Source organism: Eublepharis macularius, chromosome 2 (genome assembly GCF_028583425.1).
Source record: "Eublepharis macularius isolate TG4126 chromosome 2, MPM_Emac_v1.0, whole genome shotgun sequence".
Taxonomy (NCBI): domain Eukaryota; kingdom Metazoa; phylum Chordata; class Lepidosauria; order Squamata; family Eublepharidae; genus Eublepharis; species Eublepharis macularius.
This window is the reverse complement of record NC_072791.1, coordinates 60,449,385-60,463,023: the sequence shown is the minus strand read 5'-3', so window position 1 is coordinate 60,463,023 and position 13,639 is coordinate 60,449,385. Positions and strand designations below refer to the sequence as shown.

General features: G+C 38.8%; 1 protein-coding gene across 10 annotated transcripts in view; it reads left to right on the top strand.

Moving 5' to 3' along the window:
- MEIS2 (Meis homeobox 2) overlaps positions 1–13,639 on the top strand; it is a 311,133-nt gene that overhangs the window by 176,230 nt on the left and 121,264 nt on the right. For all 10 annotated transcript variants that reach the window (XM_054970943.1, XM_054970944.1, XM_054970940.1 and 7 more), the window contains one exon: positions 9,278–9,354. In XM_054970943.1, coding sequence (XP_054826918.1) covers positions 9,278–9,354 — 77 coding nt within the window. The remainder of the gene's footprint in view (positions 1–9,277; positions 9,355–13,639) is intronic.

The window sequence follows — 13,639 nt, the reverse complement described above, 5'->3', positions numbered from 1 at the left end:
AATCCTATTTCATTGTTTAGAGCAATTAGTTCATTGATGAGCACATAAGTGTCCAACTAAAGGAGTTATACTGAGGTCCTCTGACAGAAACCTGGGGACAAGATAGGACATCAGTTGCTTTCCTTTCCAGCTAAGGCAGAGAAGAAAGGCATTTAAGGCATCTTTTTTGCCTGCAGGAGATGTAGTGCTTAGCATTTACGGAGCACAGCAATATATATTCAAATATTGGCTACCTTAGGCCTTTTATCGAAAAGGTGGCATATAAATACTTAAACAAATAAGGATAAGGCTAAGAAACACATGCTTCAGTGTTCATCACCATCAATATGTCCAAGTCTCAAAATGGCCAAATATGTGAATTTTTAAATCCAAAGATTTTGGATAGAAACAGATGAGACAGATCATTCTACAATATCGAGAAACATCTCAAGTTTACAGAAAAATCTGAAATCTATATACACACACAGGGAGGTTAACCCCTCTCCAAATACTAGAAACAATGCCTGTATCTTTAAGAAACAAATGCTCTTGGTAGCCATTGCTAGACAACTACAACGGTATTGTCAGCAGAAGCCTTTCTGTCAATAAAAGGCAGGGGAAAGGGGCAGCATCAGGGTTGTTTTAATCTTTGAGGGAGGCCCCATTAGGACTAGGACTAGCAGCAACCACTCATCGACTTGCTACCATGTGAGCTGCATGACTCACCCAGGCCCAGATGGTTACTACTACTGCTCAGTGGCAACTATTGCACAATAACCAGTGTGGTGTAGAGAATAGAGTTTCAGGCTAGGATTTGGAGACCCAGGTTCAACTCACACAGTTGTGGAATACTGCTGGGTGACCTTGGGTCAGTCACATACTCTCAGCCTAAACTACCTTGTAGTATTGTCATGAAGGTAAAATGGAAAAGAATAATGAAAGCTGCTTTGAGCCTACATTGTGGAGAAAGGCAGGGTACAAATAAAGTTAGCTTAAGGGTGGGGGCAGATATAATGTAAGTTGGTTGGTGAATAGGAAGGAGAATAGAGAAATTGTGGATATAGAGGCTTCCATGAAGAGGGAAATTAAAAACCATGTGGGGAAGGGGGTACAGGGGAAACTGAGGTGCCCCTCACACGTCCTTATGAATTCTACATTGTGCAGCTGGGCCACCACCACTGCACAACTCAGCCAGACTTTTCCTGAACAGAGATTGCTAGGGGTAGGGAAAGAGGGAAAACTAAAGACAGGGGTGGAGATAAAGGTAGGTTGACGGGTGGGTGGACAGGGGGGAAAGAGGCAAGAAAAGATGAGAGGCTATCAGGGCTTTCAGAAAACGGAAAGAGGTGGCGAGGGAGGGGGGAAATGAGAAAACAGGTGCCCTGTTTATATTTGTCTATTAGCCCAAACGTTTTTTCTTTGAGACCTTTCCAAAAACAATCAGTGAAATCCCTTTGCATTGATTGCATGGTCATTCTCTGTTCCTGTCTCTGAATTCTGGGTTCTCAGTAATCATCTGACCCAGTCCTATTAGGTATTTCATTTACACATATGTAGAAGGAAGTATTAGATAAATACACACCCACACATAAAGTAACCCCACCCCTTAAAAGCAGACTTAAAGTGGGAAACTGTGTATGAGTCTTACTTTAAAATATTAGTTGCCTCATCTACCCTAACAAAATATGAATGTTAAATTCATTTTTTTTTAAAAAAGTCACTTTCTATTATGAAAGGCCTTGCTTGGTGATTATATAAACCATGATAGAAACTTTTGTTTGCATTTTCAAATCTTGATGGGATTTCATGCAAATAAGTGCCTGCCACTGGCTGCTGGGAGGGCAGGCTGGCAAGAACTGTGAGCTGCAATAAGCACATGGAGCAGGCCATGGTGGCTGCGCGGTACGGGAAGGCTTCCCTGTGTTTTCTCTGCACTCAGGTCCATCTCCCTCTAGCTCCTTGAACCCAGCAGGGAGAATAAAGGAATGAATGAAGCTGGTGAGGGGTCTGGAGACTGTCCTAAGAGGAAAGGTTGAAGAAGCTCCGTTGAAGGAGCTCGGAATGTTTAGCCTGCAGAGGAGACAACTGAGAGGTGATATGATAACCATCTTCAAGTACTTGAAGGGCTGCAATATAGAGGATGGTGCAGAGTTGTGTTCCACCACCCCAGAAGGTCGGACTAGAACCAACAACTTGAAATTAAATCAAAATTGGCTAAACATTAGGAAGAACTTCCTAACAGTTAGATCAGTCCCTCCGTGGAACAAGTTTCCTTGGGAGGTGGTGGGCTTTCCTTCTTTGGAGGTTTTTAAGCAGAGGCTAGATGGCCATATGACAGCAATGCTGATTCTATGAACCTGGGCAGATCATGAGGCAAAAGGCAGAAGGGGCTGTGTCAGTGCTTGGTTTTCGTGGCCCTTCTTACATGCCCAGGGTAATGCCAATCGCCACCTTGGGGTCGGGTAGCAATTTTCCACAGGCCAGTTTGGCTAAGAATCCTGGAGGTGTTTCACCATCTTCCCAGCATGGACAAGGGGTCCCTGGGGCAGTTGGGGTGGGGGTAGTTGGGAAGTTCCTGCATTGTGCAGGGGGTTGGACTAGATTATCCTAGAGGTCCCTTCCAACCCTATGATTCTATGAACACTGTATGAATGAAATAAAATAATGCTTTCTGTTAAAAGATTTACTTTTTTAAAAAATCACAGTCAGTAGAATTCTTGTAATGGACTGTATTCAATTTATGCTTTGGGAAATTTGTGATATTTTCTTGCTTATTTTGTTTAGATGGTTGGGTTGTTGGTTGTAGGCATTTTAAAAATATTGATACTTTGTTGGCTCATTAGCTGTTTTTGGAAGGATAGGATTAAAACGTTTTGAATTAATGAACCTCTAAGCTAAGCCTTTCCTGTTGCTGTGAAATTAGGTCTTTCTCCGTCTTTCTCCCAGTTTATTACTCCCAGTTGTGGCATTTCTTATTGCCTTTTGTCATTGGCAGTGGTATCCTTCAGGTAATGCTGCCATTGTTGAGAGAAGGGAGGGGAGGCAAAGCACCTCATCACCTGCTCAGGCCAAACTTCTCCTTGCTGAGCTTTCCTTAGCCATGGCAACAGCCTTTAACCTGAGCTGTTCCTGCTGCAGAGAGCAGTATGCTGACAGTGGCTATGTGTAGACGATGCTTCTGGAAATATGCTTCTTAAAGATAAAAGAAAGAGGCTTCTCAACTCACTTCACACAACACTACCAAGCTGAACAGCCTGGATTCAGGCCAATCTCTTACATCAGATCAATAATATAATACTATTTACCTTGGGATGGCTTAGAAAACATCTAGAACTATAATCTGTACCTTTAATTCACTACTTTCTTATTCAGATTGTTGATGTGAAGCTATTATTGTTTTTGCCATTATACTGAAGGACATATTCATACAAGAATATTTAGCCACTGTACGGGCAGCTGGACAAGCAATGCTTGGCATCCAGTAATGCATAGACTAAACTATAGTCTTAAGCAAACATTATGAAAAGTGACAACAAATTATGCCTTGTGGGTCATTTTCCAGTTTTCGAGCACAACTATACCAAGATTTATTTTAAATGTGAGCCAGTTATACATTCAGTAACAAAGATCAAAGAAGAAATGAAGGCCTCCCATGTTTATTATTTCAATGTGATGTCTGTTCTAATAAAGTGTAAGAAGGCATGTGATAGACTAACTAGTAGGAATTTTCTTGGTCTGTGCTTTAGTCTTAAATATATACATATATTTGTAAATTAATCAGAAACATATTGCTGTGGTTTGAACTACTCAAAATGCTGATTGTTTTCAAATCCTTTCTTTAATTTTAGAAATATGGTGGCAGCCTGCCAGGACACTTTCAGATAAACAGTCCACTTCATGTTTAAAAAACCACAGCATTTCTGGTTTAAGAAAAGCAATGTGCATGTGCACACACACAAAACAGAATGCTATGTAAGTTTGGGCAGTTCCTATTTTGTTCTTCATTTAATTAGGAATAATAAAGTCCATTTGTACAGCATGCATTTCTATAATGAGCCAATTTTTTAAGCTGTACATCAGTCTAGGATGCAAAAGTCATCTTTCTGTAAGACAGCCAGTAAACTCAGTTTGGTTTTACTGTTCACCCTAACTTGCTACACTTAGCATTATACCCCCAGACTATACTCATTTTCAAATATATCAACACAGTTTTTATTGACATCTCTGTACCTGCCGCTATGCTCCATATGCCAAGTTTAATATTCATGTATGTAACAATAAATGTAGGTCTATACAGATTACTCATAGGCAACTGATGTTGAAATAGTTAAGTCTTCTTGAATCCTTGGGAGTCGGGACACACTTTCCACCCCAACATTCCATTTTAATTTTTAAAAAAGTTCCTGTTAGTATAATGCATATTTTAAAAAAGGTAACTAGTTCCATTTAGCAGTTACCTACTAGTAATGTCATTTTATCATAGTGTTAGAATAACAATATTAAGATAATGAGCCATTTTGCATTAAAATGTGTTTTGTATAATATTTCTTCAGACGTATCATTAATAGAGGCCTCCTTACACTGAGTATTTCCAGAAGGCATTTCTTGGGAAGAGCAGTCTTTCTATAACTGAAAAGTAATAAGCTTGTAGAAAATATAGACTGCTTCCTTCATCTGCCCCCACCCAGCCCTGATTTTCAGTCAATTAAAATTTGTACTCAACGCTTTTCAGTTTGAAACCACCCCTGTGTCTGTGATGAGCAATCCTTCTTGTTTGTGCAGTCATTCATTATCTCCATTACCAAGAGGAGAATAGAGGACAATTACATTGTTTGGACGAATCAGGGTGTTAGGAGGAGTATTTATCATGGTGGCAGAGTGCAGCACCTGACAGCAAAGGATTGATGGCCAGGAATGAGTGTGAGTGGCCAAAGCAGCCTCATATGATGCAAATTACTGACTGTGGATTCCAATTTATCCTGTTCATTTTTCTTGCCTTTCCTGAAGACTATTAGTGGTTTTTGAAGCAGTGAAGGGGTCATTACTAATGTGGGCTCAAAGCAGGAGGGGGAAGGAGGGGAAGAGCCTTCTGTAATTACACAGCCTTAAAAAAAAGACTTGAGGGACTAGCCAAAAAAGTGTCAACACTTAGCAATCAGAAAAATTTATTTTCATTTCATCCTTAACCCACATTAACTCAACATTATCATTTTTCTTTGTTAATATTTGTGGAATATTAAAAGCCTTATTTCTGTATTCATTCACATCTATTTAACTCTTTTGCTGATGAACTATGTTGCTGTCAATCTCATCTTGATATGCTAACAGTGTGAGCATTATAATACGTGTTTACAAAAAAAATATTCATTCCCGGCGGATGTTTTTAATAAGGAGACAATTGGAACCTAGGTTTTCAGTATTTTGAATCAAAATACTTAAAATGAATTTTAAAAGAAATGTGTATTTAATGTAATGCCTAATCAAACTACGGTTTATTGTCTCATTAGAGACAGTACGTGAACACACTGGAAATTCACTGATGCTTACATTAAATAAGTATACTGTTTACACTCAAGATAGGTTTAAAACTGAAAATGGGCCAGAAGAATGGTGTAATGGAAGCAAGTCATACAAATATTTAATTATTATATAACTTTTATCATAAAATATAATGAGACATTTTTAGCATCATATTACTTAATAATAAATAAATTCTGTTGTAATTAAGACTAAGTGCCTGTATATGTCCAGCACTCCTTTAAGATCAGTTAAAGAAGCCTTTATTAAAATGACTTTTCTGTATATGAAGTGACTTCAGCTGAGATGGAGAGCTGGGCTTTTTAGTGGCAGCTCCTTTTTGCTGAAATCAGTTTTATCAGAAAATTTCCCATGAGCAGTCTTTCAAAGTTTCAGGGGAAACATGGAAGATTTTCCTGTTTATCAATTCGGTCTTCAGAGAAATGTGTTTCCTTTTTGTGTTCATATTTCTTTTTTTCAATATTTTATTGCAATATTTACATATTATGATATTGTTTATTGTTAGCACAAAATCTTAAGAATTAGAAGAGATTTCAGCCGTACGTGTCTTTCTTAAAAAAAGTTAATCTACTAGATTGTTTTGGAGGATAAATCGCACAATGAGTAATCTGCAGACTATTAGAACACTCCATTTCCCCCTATGTATATAGTAGCAAATAAAACTGCCTAAGTCAATGTAGGTCCCACACACATGTCCATGACCCTCAACTGGGTGCAAGTAGTGTTCCAGAACACGTGGACATTTAACTCCTGCCATTGTAATCAATGTATAAATTTATTGGATTGCATGTGGTATAACTTGCATCTGTTTGATGTAGGAAGAGGAGGAAGGGGCACCCTTATGGCCAGGCAGAGTCAACTTCAACATGCACAGCTCTAAGAGCTGCTCACTTGAGAGAAGATGAATTGTGCCCCAGACCTTTAGATAAGATTGTCATGGTTGGTACATAGCTGCTAACAAAAATGCCAATGAATTTTTTTAAGATCAGAATTCACGTAGTCTGTTCTTTCTTTCATAAAGGATGCTGAACAAATGCCATGCCCAATAAGCATATATAATAATAGACATCAGCTATCATGCCTTCTAAAAATGAGCCCCCCAAATATCAATCAGAATAAGTGGATCAATATTCCTCCTCAGTGCAGTTAGAAAAGTAACAGTACAATCCTGTCATGATAGCTGAGATTCTCTTGTGTTACAATAAAAGAAGGATTTTCGACTTAAAAATTATTTGACACAAAGAAGCAGATAGAGGTGTTTTCAGAACTTGAATACTACTTAATCATAAGTCTTTTATTTGTATGCAATGCTTTCTAAATGTATTATCAAAACCAGAAGACATTGGGCAAATATAGCAAGCTGACCAACTGTGATGTTATTTTCTACCCTGTAATATTTTAAATCAGAGCTGTCAAAATTAAGATGAGAGCCGCAGTTTAGCCAAGAGCACCCAAATACCCCAAATTCAAAGTTAGGAAATATGTGGACAGTTGGACAAAGAGATTAATACACTGCATGAAGGGCTGCCCTTGGGCTTGACCTGGAAATTACAGCTGGTCCAGTATGCAGCAGCACATGTCCTTACAGGGACTCCATTTAGGGCACATCCACCCAGTGCTGTGCCAGCTGCACTGGCTCTTGGTTGAGTTCCAGATCTAGTTCAATGTGTTGGTTTTGGTATTTAAAGCCCTTAACAGACTGGGACCAACATACCTATGGGACCACCTCTCCCATTGTGTCCCCTGCAGGGCCTTCTGCTGTTTGGATAAGTGAATGTCTCCTGAGGAACATTCACCTGGCCTCGACCAAGGCCAGGGCCTTTTCAGTTCTGGCTCTAGCCTGGTGGAACATAATCCCACTGGATAGTATGTTAAAGCTCCACAGGGCCTGTAAGGTGGAGCTGTTCCCCCAGGCCTTTGGTTGAGGGACTGGCATTCTGTCCCTCCTGACTGCCATGCTCTATACCCTTCTGTCCTGGATGCTGCATCATGGCTGCACCTGTAGTATTTTTTTTAACTGCAGTTTTTTACTATTTGATGTTTGACGCTGCTAATTTATGGATTTCTGTGACTTTTAAATTCTGAGCCTGCTTGCAGGGAGGGCAGGATACAAATGTGATATAATTAATCTTTCGAGCATGTCACAGTACCACCTTCTTCACAGTTCCATTTAAATGAGCATTGCAGACCGGCATCAAAGCAGTGTGGAAAGTTTGTGGTTTACAATTAACAAGCATTTACACCCAATGAGGAAAGGAAGAAAATGGATGATGACCACCTTTGGTCACTGGAGAGGAGATTTGGCTAACACTGGGCACAACAAATCCCTGTTGCCAGGTCACTATGGATCCTATAAGTTTTACTGTGGTGCCTAGTGCTTTCAGCAGTGATTTTATTGTAGAGTCTCTCAGTGTTTCTCAGGAGAAGTACAATTTATCATTTGCTTATGTTTTGTTTCAGCACCATATTCAGCTCTGTATCAGATTTTTGCCACCACCCCTGCAATCCTTAACCTGTTGTACTGTTTATTGAATGTTCCAGCTATTGACCATATTGACCAACACTGTGTAATCCACCTTGAGTCTCAGTGAGAAAGACAAACTAGAAATAATGTAAATAATTTCATACCAAAATATGATTTGCCCTAAAGCATAAAAATGCATGTGCATAAAAATGCATTCAATGATGGTGGATAAATTCATTTCTTAACAAGTTATTCTCTAGACTGGCTCCCATGTTCAATTAAACAGAGCTTTTTAAAGCAGTAATAGGATTATGAGAAATTGGGGAGAATTTATGTTAGGATTAGATGCTAGCTTTTTGTTGTGGTGATAACAAACATGGCACCCCTATCATTATATACTATATCAATTTTATCATAGTTTTAATAACATTATTAGCTTTTGTGGTAGCAACCATATGAAAATATGTATATTAAAATACAGAACCTGAAGGCTGGAGAATGCATCTGGCTTCTAAATTTTGGGACTGGCTCCTAGAGCCAAAGAAAATTTGTCAAGCCATGGGCTATCAAGATATTTAGAGCTTACTCCCAGGAAAGAGAATGGTACTATTAGTCTAGGGGAGTGGAGGCCAGCTGTTTTGGCATCTGAAATGATGTTGAAAGTGAAGTATTTGCATGTGGAAAATGGTCCTTAGATGGTAGGGAGTTGTGAACTAGATGCAGGAACTAGTGACTAGGCAATGGTAACAAATTTTGCCTGTAAATATCTGGAAGAGTAAGGCATTGTAACTGCAAGGTGGAAGATATTTTCAAAAACTAGTACTGGTCCTAGTAGTGTACTAGTCCCCTGTCCCATTAAAACTGGTAAAGTTCTGTTGCAAAATTATGCATTTAAAAAATCCATGCATGTTGTAAGCTGCCTTGAATCTCAGAAGAAGGCATTGTAAATGACTACAATAAACAAAATTATGGCTGAGGTTTCTTGGTATCTCCTGAATGGGGAGATTGCTTCCATCCACAACACATTTATATTTTTCATTCCTGAATCAAGTGAAAATGTGCTAAGTTGGTGCGCCAAAAAGGCATGCTCTTACTCTGCATGCCTGGGAGAAAGTGTTCAAATCTGTATTAAACTTAATAGTTCTGTATTAAACTTAATAGTTTTCAGATTTTTAAGGACTAACAAATGGAAGTTATACCAATTGCTGAGATTGCAAAACACATCGATGGTGGTTTAATTCTTACAGTATATCTTTTGTAACTTCTGATTCATTTTTTAAAACATTTTTTTATTAGCATCCGTATCCTTCAGAGGAACAGAAGAAACAGTTAGCCCAAGACACAGGACTTACAATTCTACAAGTAAACAACTGGTAAGTTACTCTAAAATCAATATATTTGCTTCCATGACTAAAGTGCTGTTTCTTGTTTTCTTTTTCATGTCTGAACTAAATGCAATTGACAAAACACTCTTCTTTGTTAGTCAGTAATTATGGAGAGTTAATTTAAATAAATTTCCATGATGAAAAGCATTCTCTTTTGAAAATCCTTTGAATTCTGTTTCTGTTATTCTTTGGCGAAGCACCTGAAAAGCTGCAAAGTTCTGAAATTCTTGAACAGCAGGACTCCAGTCCAGTGAAACCTTAAAGACCAACAAGATTTTCAGGGTCTAAACTTTCAGAAGTCAAAGGTCCCTGTGTCAGATTCTTGTTGGTCTTAAAGGTGTTGCTGGACTTGAATCTTGTTCTATTGCAAACCAACATGGTTATCCAACCAAAACTGAAATTCATGAGTTATCCTTTCTGAAATGGATTTCTTTGTTTAGGTGTTCGATGGGAGTTGATGCAGGCCTTTAAATAACCCTTCATAGGAATTTATTCACTTTGATATTTTACATAGGGTAAAAAAGGATTCCTCCGTTTTATACTTTTTGATATGGTAGATTACTGTTATGGTGGTGTGTGAACCATCCATCTTTTGTACATGGCTTAGTGTATAACTAAAGAAGGGGGGTAGCGGATTAAATAAAATGATCACAGTAGCCAAGAAATGATATAGGAATTACTTATCAAAATACTGGCCCAGGTTTTATCAGCAGCTTAATTTTGTTCGGTACATTCTCGGGGTGATGTTCAGATTAATTGAACTGACAGTTCTCTTTCAAAATTCAGGGAAAGTATTTGCACGGATTTCAGGCCTTATACAAACTTAATTACATGGAACTCCATTTTATCATTCTAATTCCATGTAGCAGAGGTTGTATTTACAAATGAGAAGTCTCTGCCTTTATTCACAGCTTTCCTTAATATATTTATCAAAGCAGGTTCATTTACAAAGTGCTCTATCTGTGGGATACAGGCAGGCAGACATTAACAAAGCTTTTAGGTTTATCAGGCTCACTGCCTGATGAGCTACCCGAGGGTCAATTGATTTTGTGGTTCTGTGATTCATTTTTTTCTCATTTTTCTAGGATCACAATGAGAGACATGCTTGGAGAATTAGCCAGTTTGTCTGCCTTATCTGTCAGGCAATTTTTTTTTTCCCAGGGAAGTCAAGCTACTTAAATTGGCCACAGGAACTGCCGTTATCTGACTTTAATGCACCCTATAGTGTGGATAGCATTTCAATTACACCAGTAACCAAAGCTTAGCTGCAGCCCTTTTCATGCCTAGTGCAGTACAGAAAGTGATGTGCCTACCTACAGAAGCAGAAAATTGAGTTGCCTTGCTTCTGTCAGGGTGATTAATGCAGAAATAAACTGCTAACCTGAAAAGAATGGGAGAAAGGAAGGATATACAATACAGAGACTTGAATTCAGTTTAATTCTCTTCTGAAGATTGGGATCAAGCACATTTAAAAATTCACTTTGGACTGAAAACTTAGGGGACTCGGCTTTTGTCTCAAGAGGAAAAGAGGGATGGATGCATGTTTGTTTTGGCTTGTTCCATACATTAGCAGAACATATGAATGCTGTGTATTATATAAATATGCATACTGTGCACATGAATGCATCACAAATATTTATTTGCAACCCTGTTATAGATTGCTATTACTGCAATCTGCCAAAGGAAGATTATATTTGTCTTTCTAAGAGACTCCAGGTATATATAAAAATTCCTTTCTTCAAAGCAATATAAAATTTCAAAACTGTATTTAATGACATGTTGATACTGCATCAGTCACACAGATGCATTTATCTGGTCTTAGGTGGGAGGGAAAGCAGAGTAGTTACAATAATGAGGAAAAGACAGTACTGGACAGATTTCATCACTTAATTTCTATCTTCATTATAAGCTTGTTCTCCTCCCTTTCCTTTGATTGTGAAAGCTTGTCACTTATACCTATGCATTTGATGTAGACCTCAGACATAGGATAGGTAGAACTGAATTTAGTGTTTGTAGAGCTATTTCTAATGAGGAGAGTAAGGAAGCTTTAGTAGGGCTGCGTTATAAAGGAGAGTTTTCCTGGAAGTGCATCCTAGTCCAGTATTATTCTCCAGATAGGTGAGAGTGAGGTGGTCCACTTCATGTAAGTGCATTTGAGATACCGTTAAGGAAGGGGGAGAAACTGTCAATTACTTAGCTTATTTATTTTATCGCTATAATTTACTATTTGTATTTGCTGCCTCAGGGACCAGAATGTCTTGACCAAACTGTGGCTAATAATTGAGCCCTTTCATTTTAAGGTTTAAACATCTATCATAAGAAAGTTAATACTATCTTCTTCATGCTGAGAAGTTCTTCATACAGGAGACCCAGAAGGACTTTCCCCTCTCCCACTGTTTATTCCTTCCCTTTCCTGGCAAATTGCATAGTCTCTCTCCTTTTCCTGCTTCTTTCTCTCCTACCTACCAGCCAAACCTACCTTTATCTGCTCTCTCGCCTTCTTCAGCTTCCCATCGTTTTGTCCTGATAGGCTTTTCCCAGGGAAACTCTGGCTGAGTTGCAGGCCCAATTGTGTAGTGACAATTGGGCCCAATTGTACAGTGAGGAACCTGTTAGGATATGTGGGGGGGGGGGGGTACCTCACTTTCCCAAGTACCTTCCCCACACTCTTTCCTCTTTTCTTTCTCCTAGCAACCCCCAAATCATCGATCCCTACTTCTCTATGTCCATCCAACCCACCCAACAACATACTATTCATCTGTTTCCCCATCCTCAACCATATTTATTATTTATTTACTTCATAGATGCCCCACTTTTTCCACAATGGTGACCCAAAGCAGCTTACATGCCAGAGTAGGGATTCAAACCTGGCTTTCATATGGTGGCTGCTGTTGAACAGTAGTGAGCAGCCAGGCCTGTCAGCTGCCTGGTCCTAATAAGTCTTCTCTCAAAGAACACAAGAGGCCTGGAAAGGAACCTGCCCCCTCCATCTGCCTTTTATTGACAGAAACCAAAGCTTGAAGGTGGGCAATATTGTTTCAGTTGCCTAGCAACCTTGATGATGTCCATTGCATCAGGTATTAAATTTGTAAAGGTACATATACTACTTCTGTTATTTGGGGGAGATTAATCCCCCACTGTTTTTAAAAATTATTTCAAAATTATTTGCAAACCTGAGGCTTTTCTCAGACTTGTAGAAAAGTCTTTCTTGCCTTTCAATTGCCCCAATCTCCAGATTTAAGTATCTGCAGATGGAGGGAGAATTTTTATACACACACACGCACACATTTTTTTCTTAACACCAAAGACATGATGTACTTCTCCTTATAATTTGCACTGACAGAAGGATTTCTGTTAGCAGAGAACATCTTTCTCCCCCCCTCCCCCCACTACTGCTGCAAACTCAAATGCATGGGAAACTGGAAGTCTACATTGAGGCAGAATTAGTGAAAATTAGTGTCAGTGGAAATCCTCCACAGAGTCCTACTCACAGGCCGTTTCACACTTGGGACCTTTTTTTCTTTAAATAGACCATCTTCAGCCTGTCCATATGTTTTACCAGAAAGGTGATAGCTGCTTGAATATTGAACTGTGTGACCAGTATTCTATGTGCAAAGCTGTTTGTGTGGATTCCTATGCAGCTGATGTGATTTCAACTGCACTAAAATAACCTCTCTTTTCAGGGAGCTTGAACTGATATGAAACCATATTCCATTCTAATTTACTATTCATCAAAAGAGTTTCTAGCTCCAAGCTTTTTAATATTTTGATAAATATAACAACTGCACCTCAAAATTTTTAAAATATTATGAGAAATATTGTCCTAGCACATCTCTGTACTATGTTTTATATTTAAACATATAATAGAGACTATGAACTATGTCTCATATATAGATAGAGGTATGCTGAAAGGTCAATATATGTATAAAATGCATTAATGCAGTCATTTGAAAAGCATTAGCAACATCAAAATTGTTATGCTCATATAGGGTTAGCCTGATATAGAGTGTGCCTGTCAAGTCACAATTAACTTATGGCAACCCCAGCAAGAGGCTTTCAAGGTAAGTGAGAAGCAGAGGTGGTTTGAGTGTCTTCCTGTGCAGTCTTCCTTGGTAGTTGCCCATCCAAGTACCAGCCCTGCTTAGCTTCTGAAATCTGATAAGATCAGGCTGTACCATGCCTCCTTCCCTCCCAACATATTCACAGATTTCAAAGAGCCACGGAGTGTCTGTGAGCATGTGCTTGCCTACAGATGTTTGTCTATGTGTGCAGG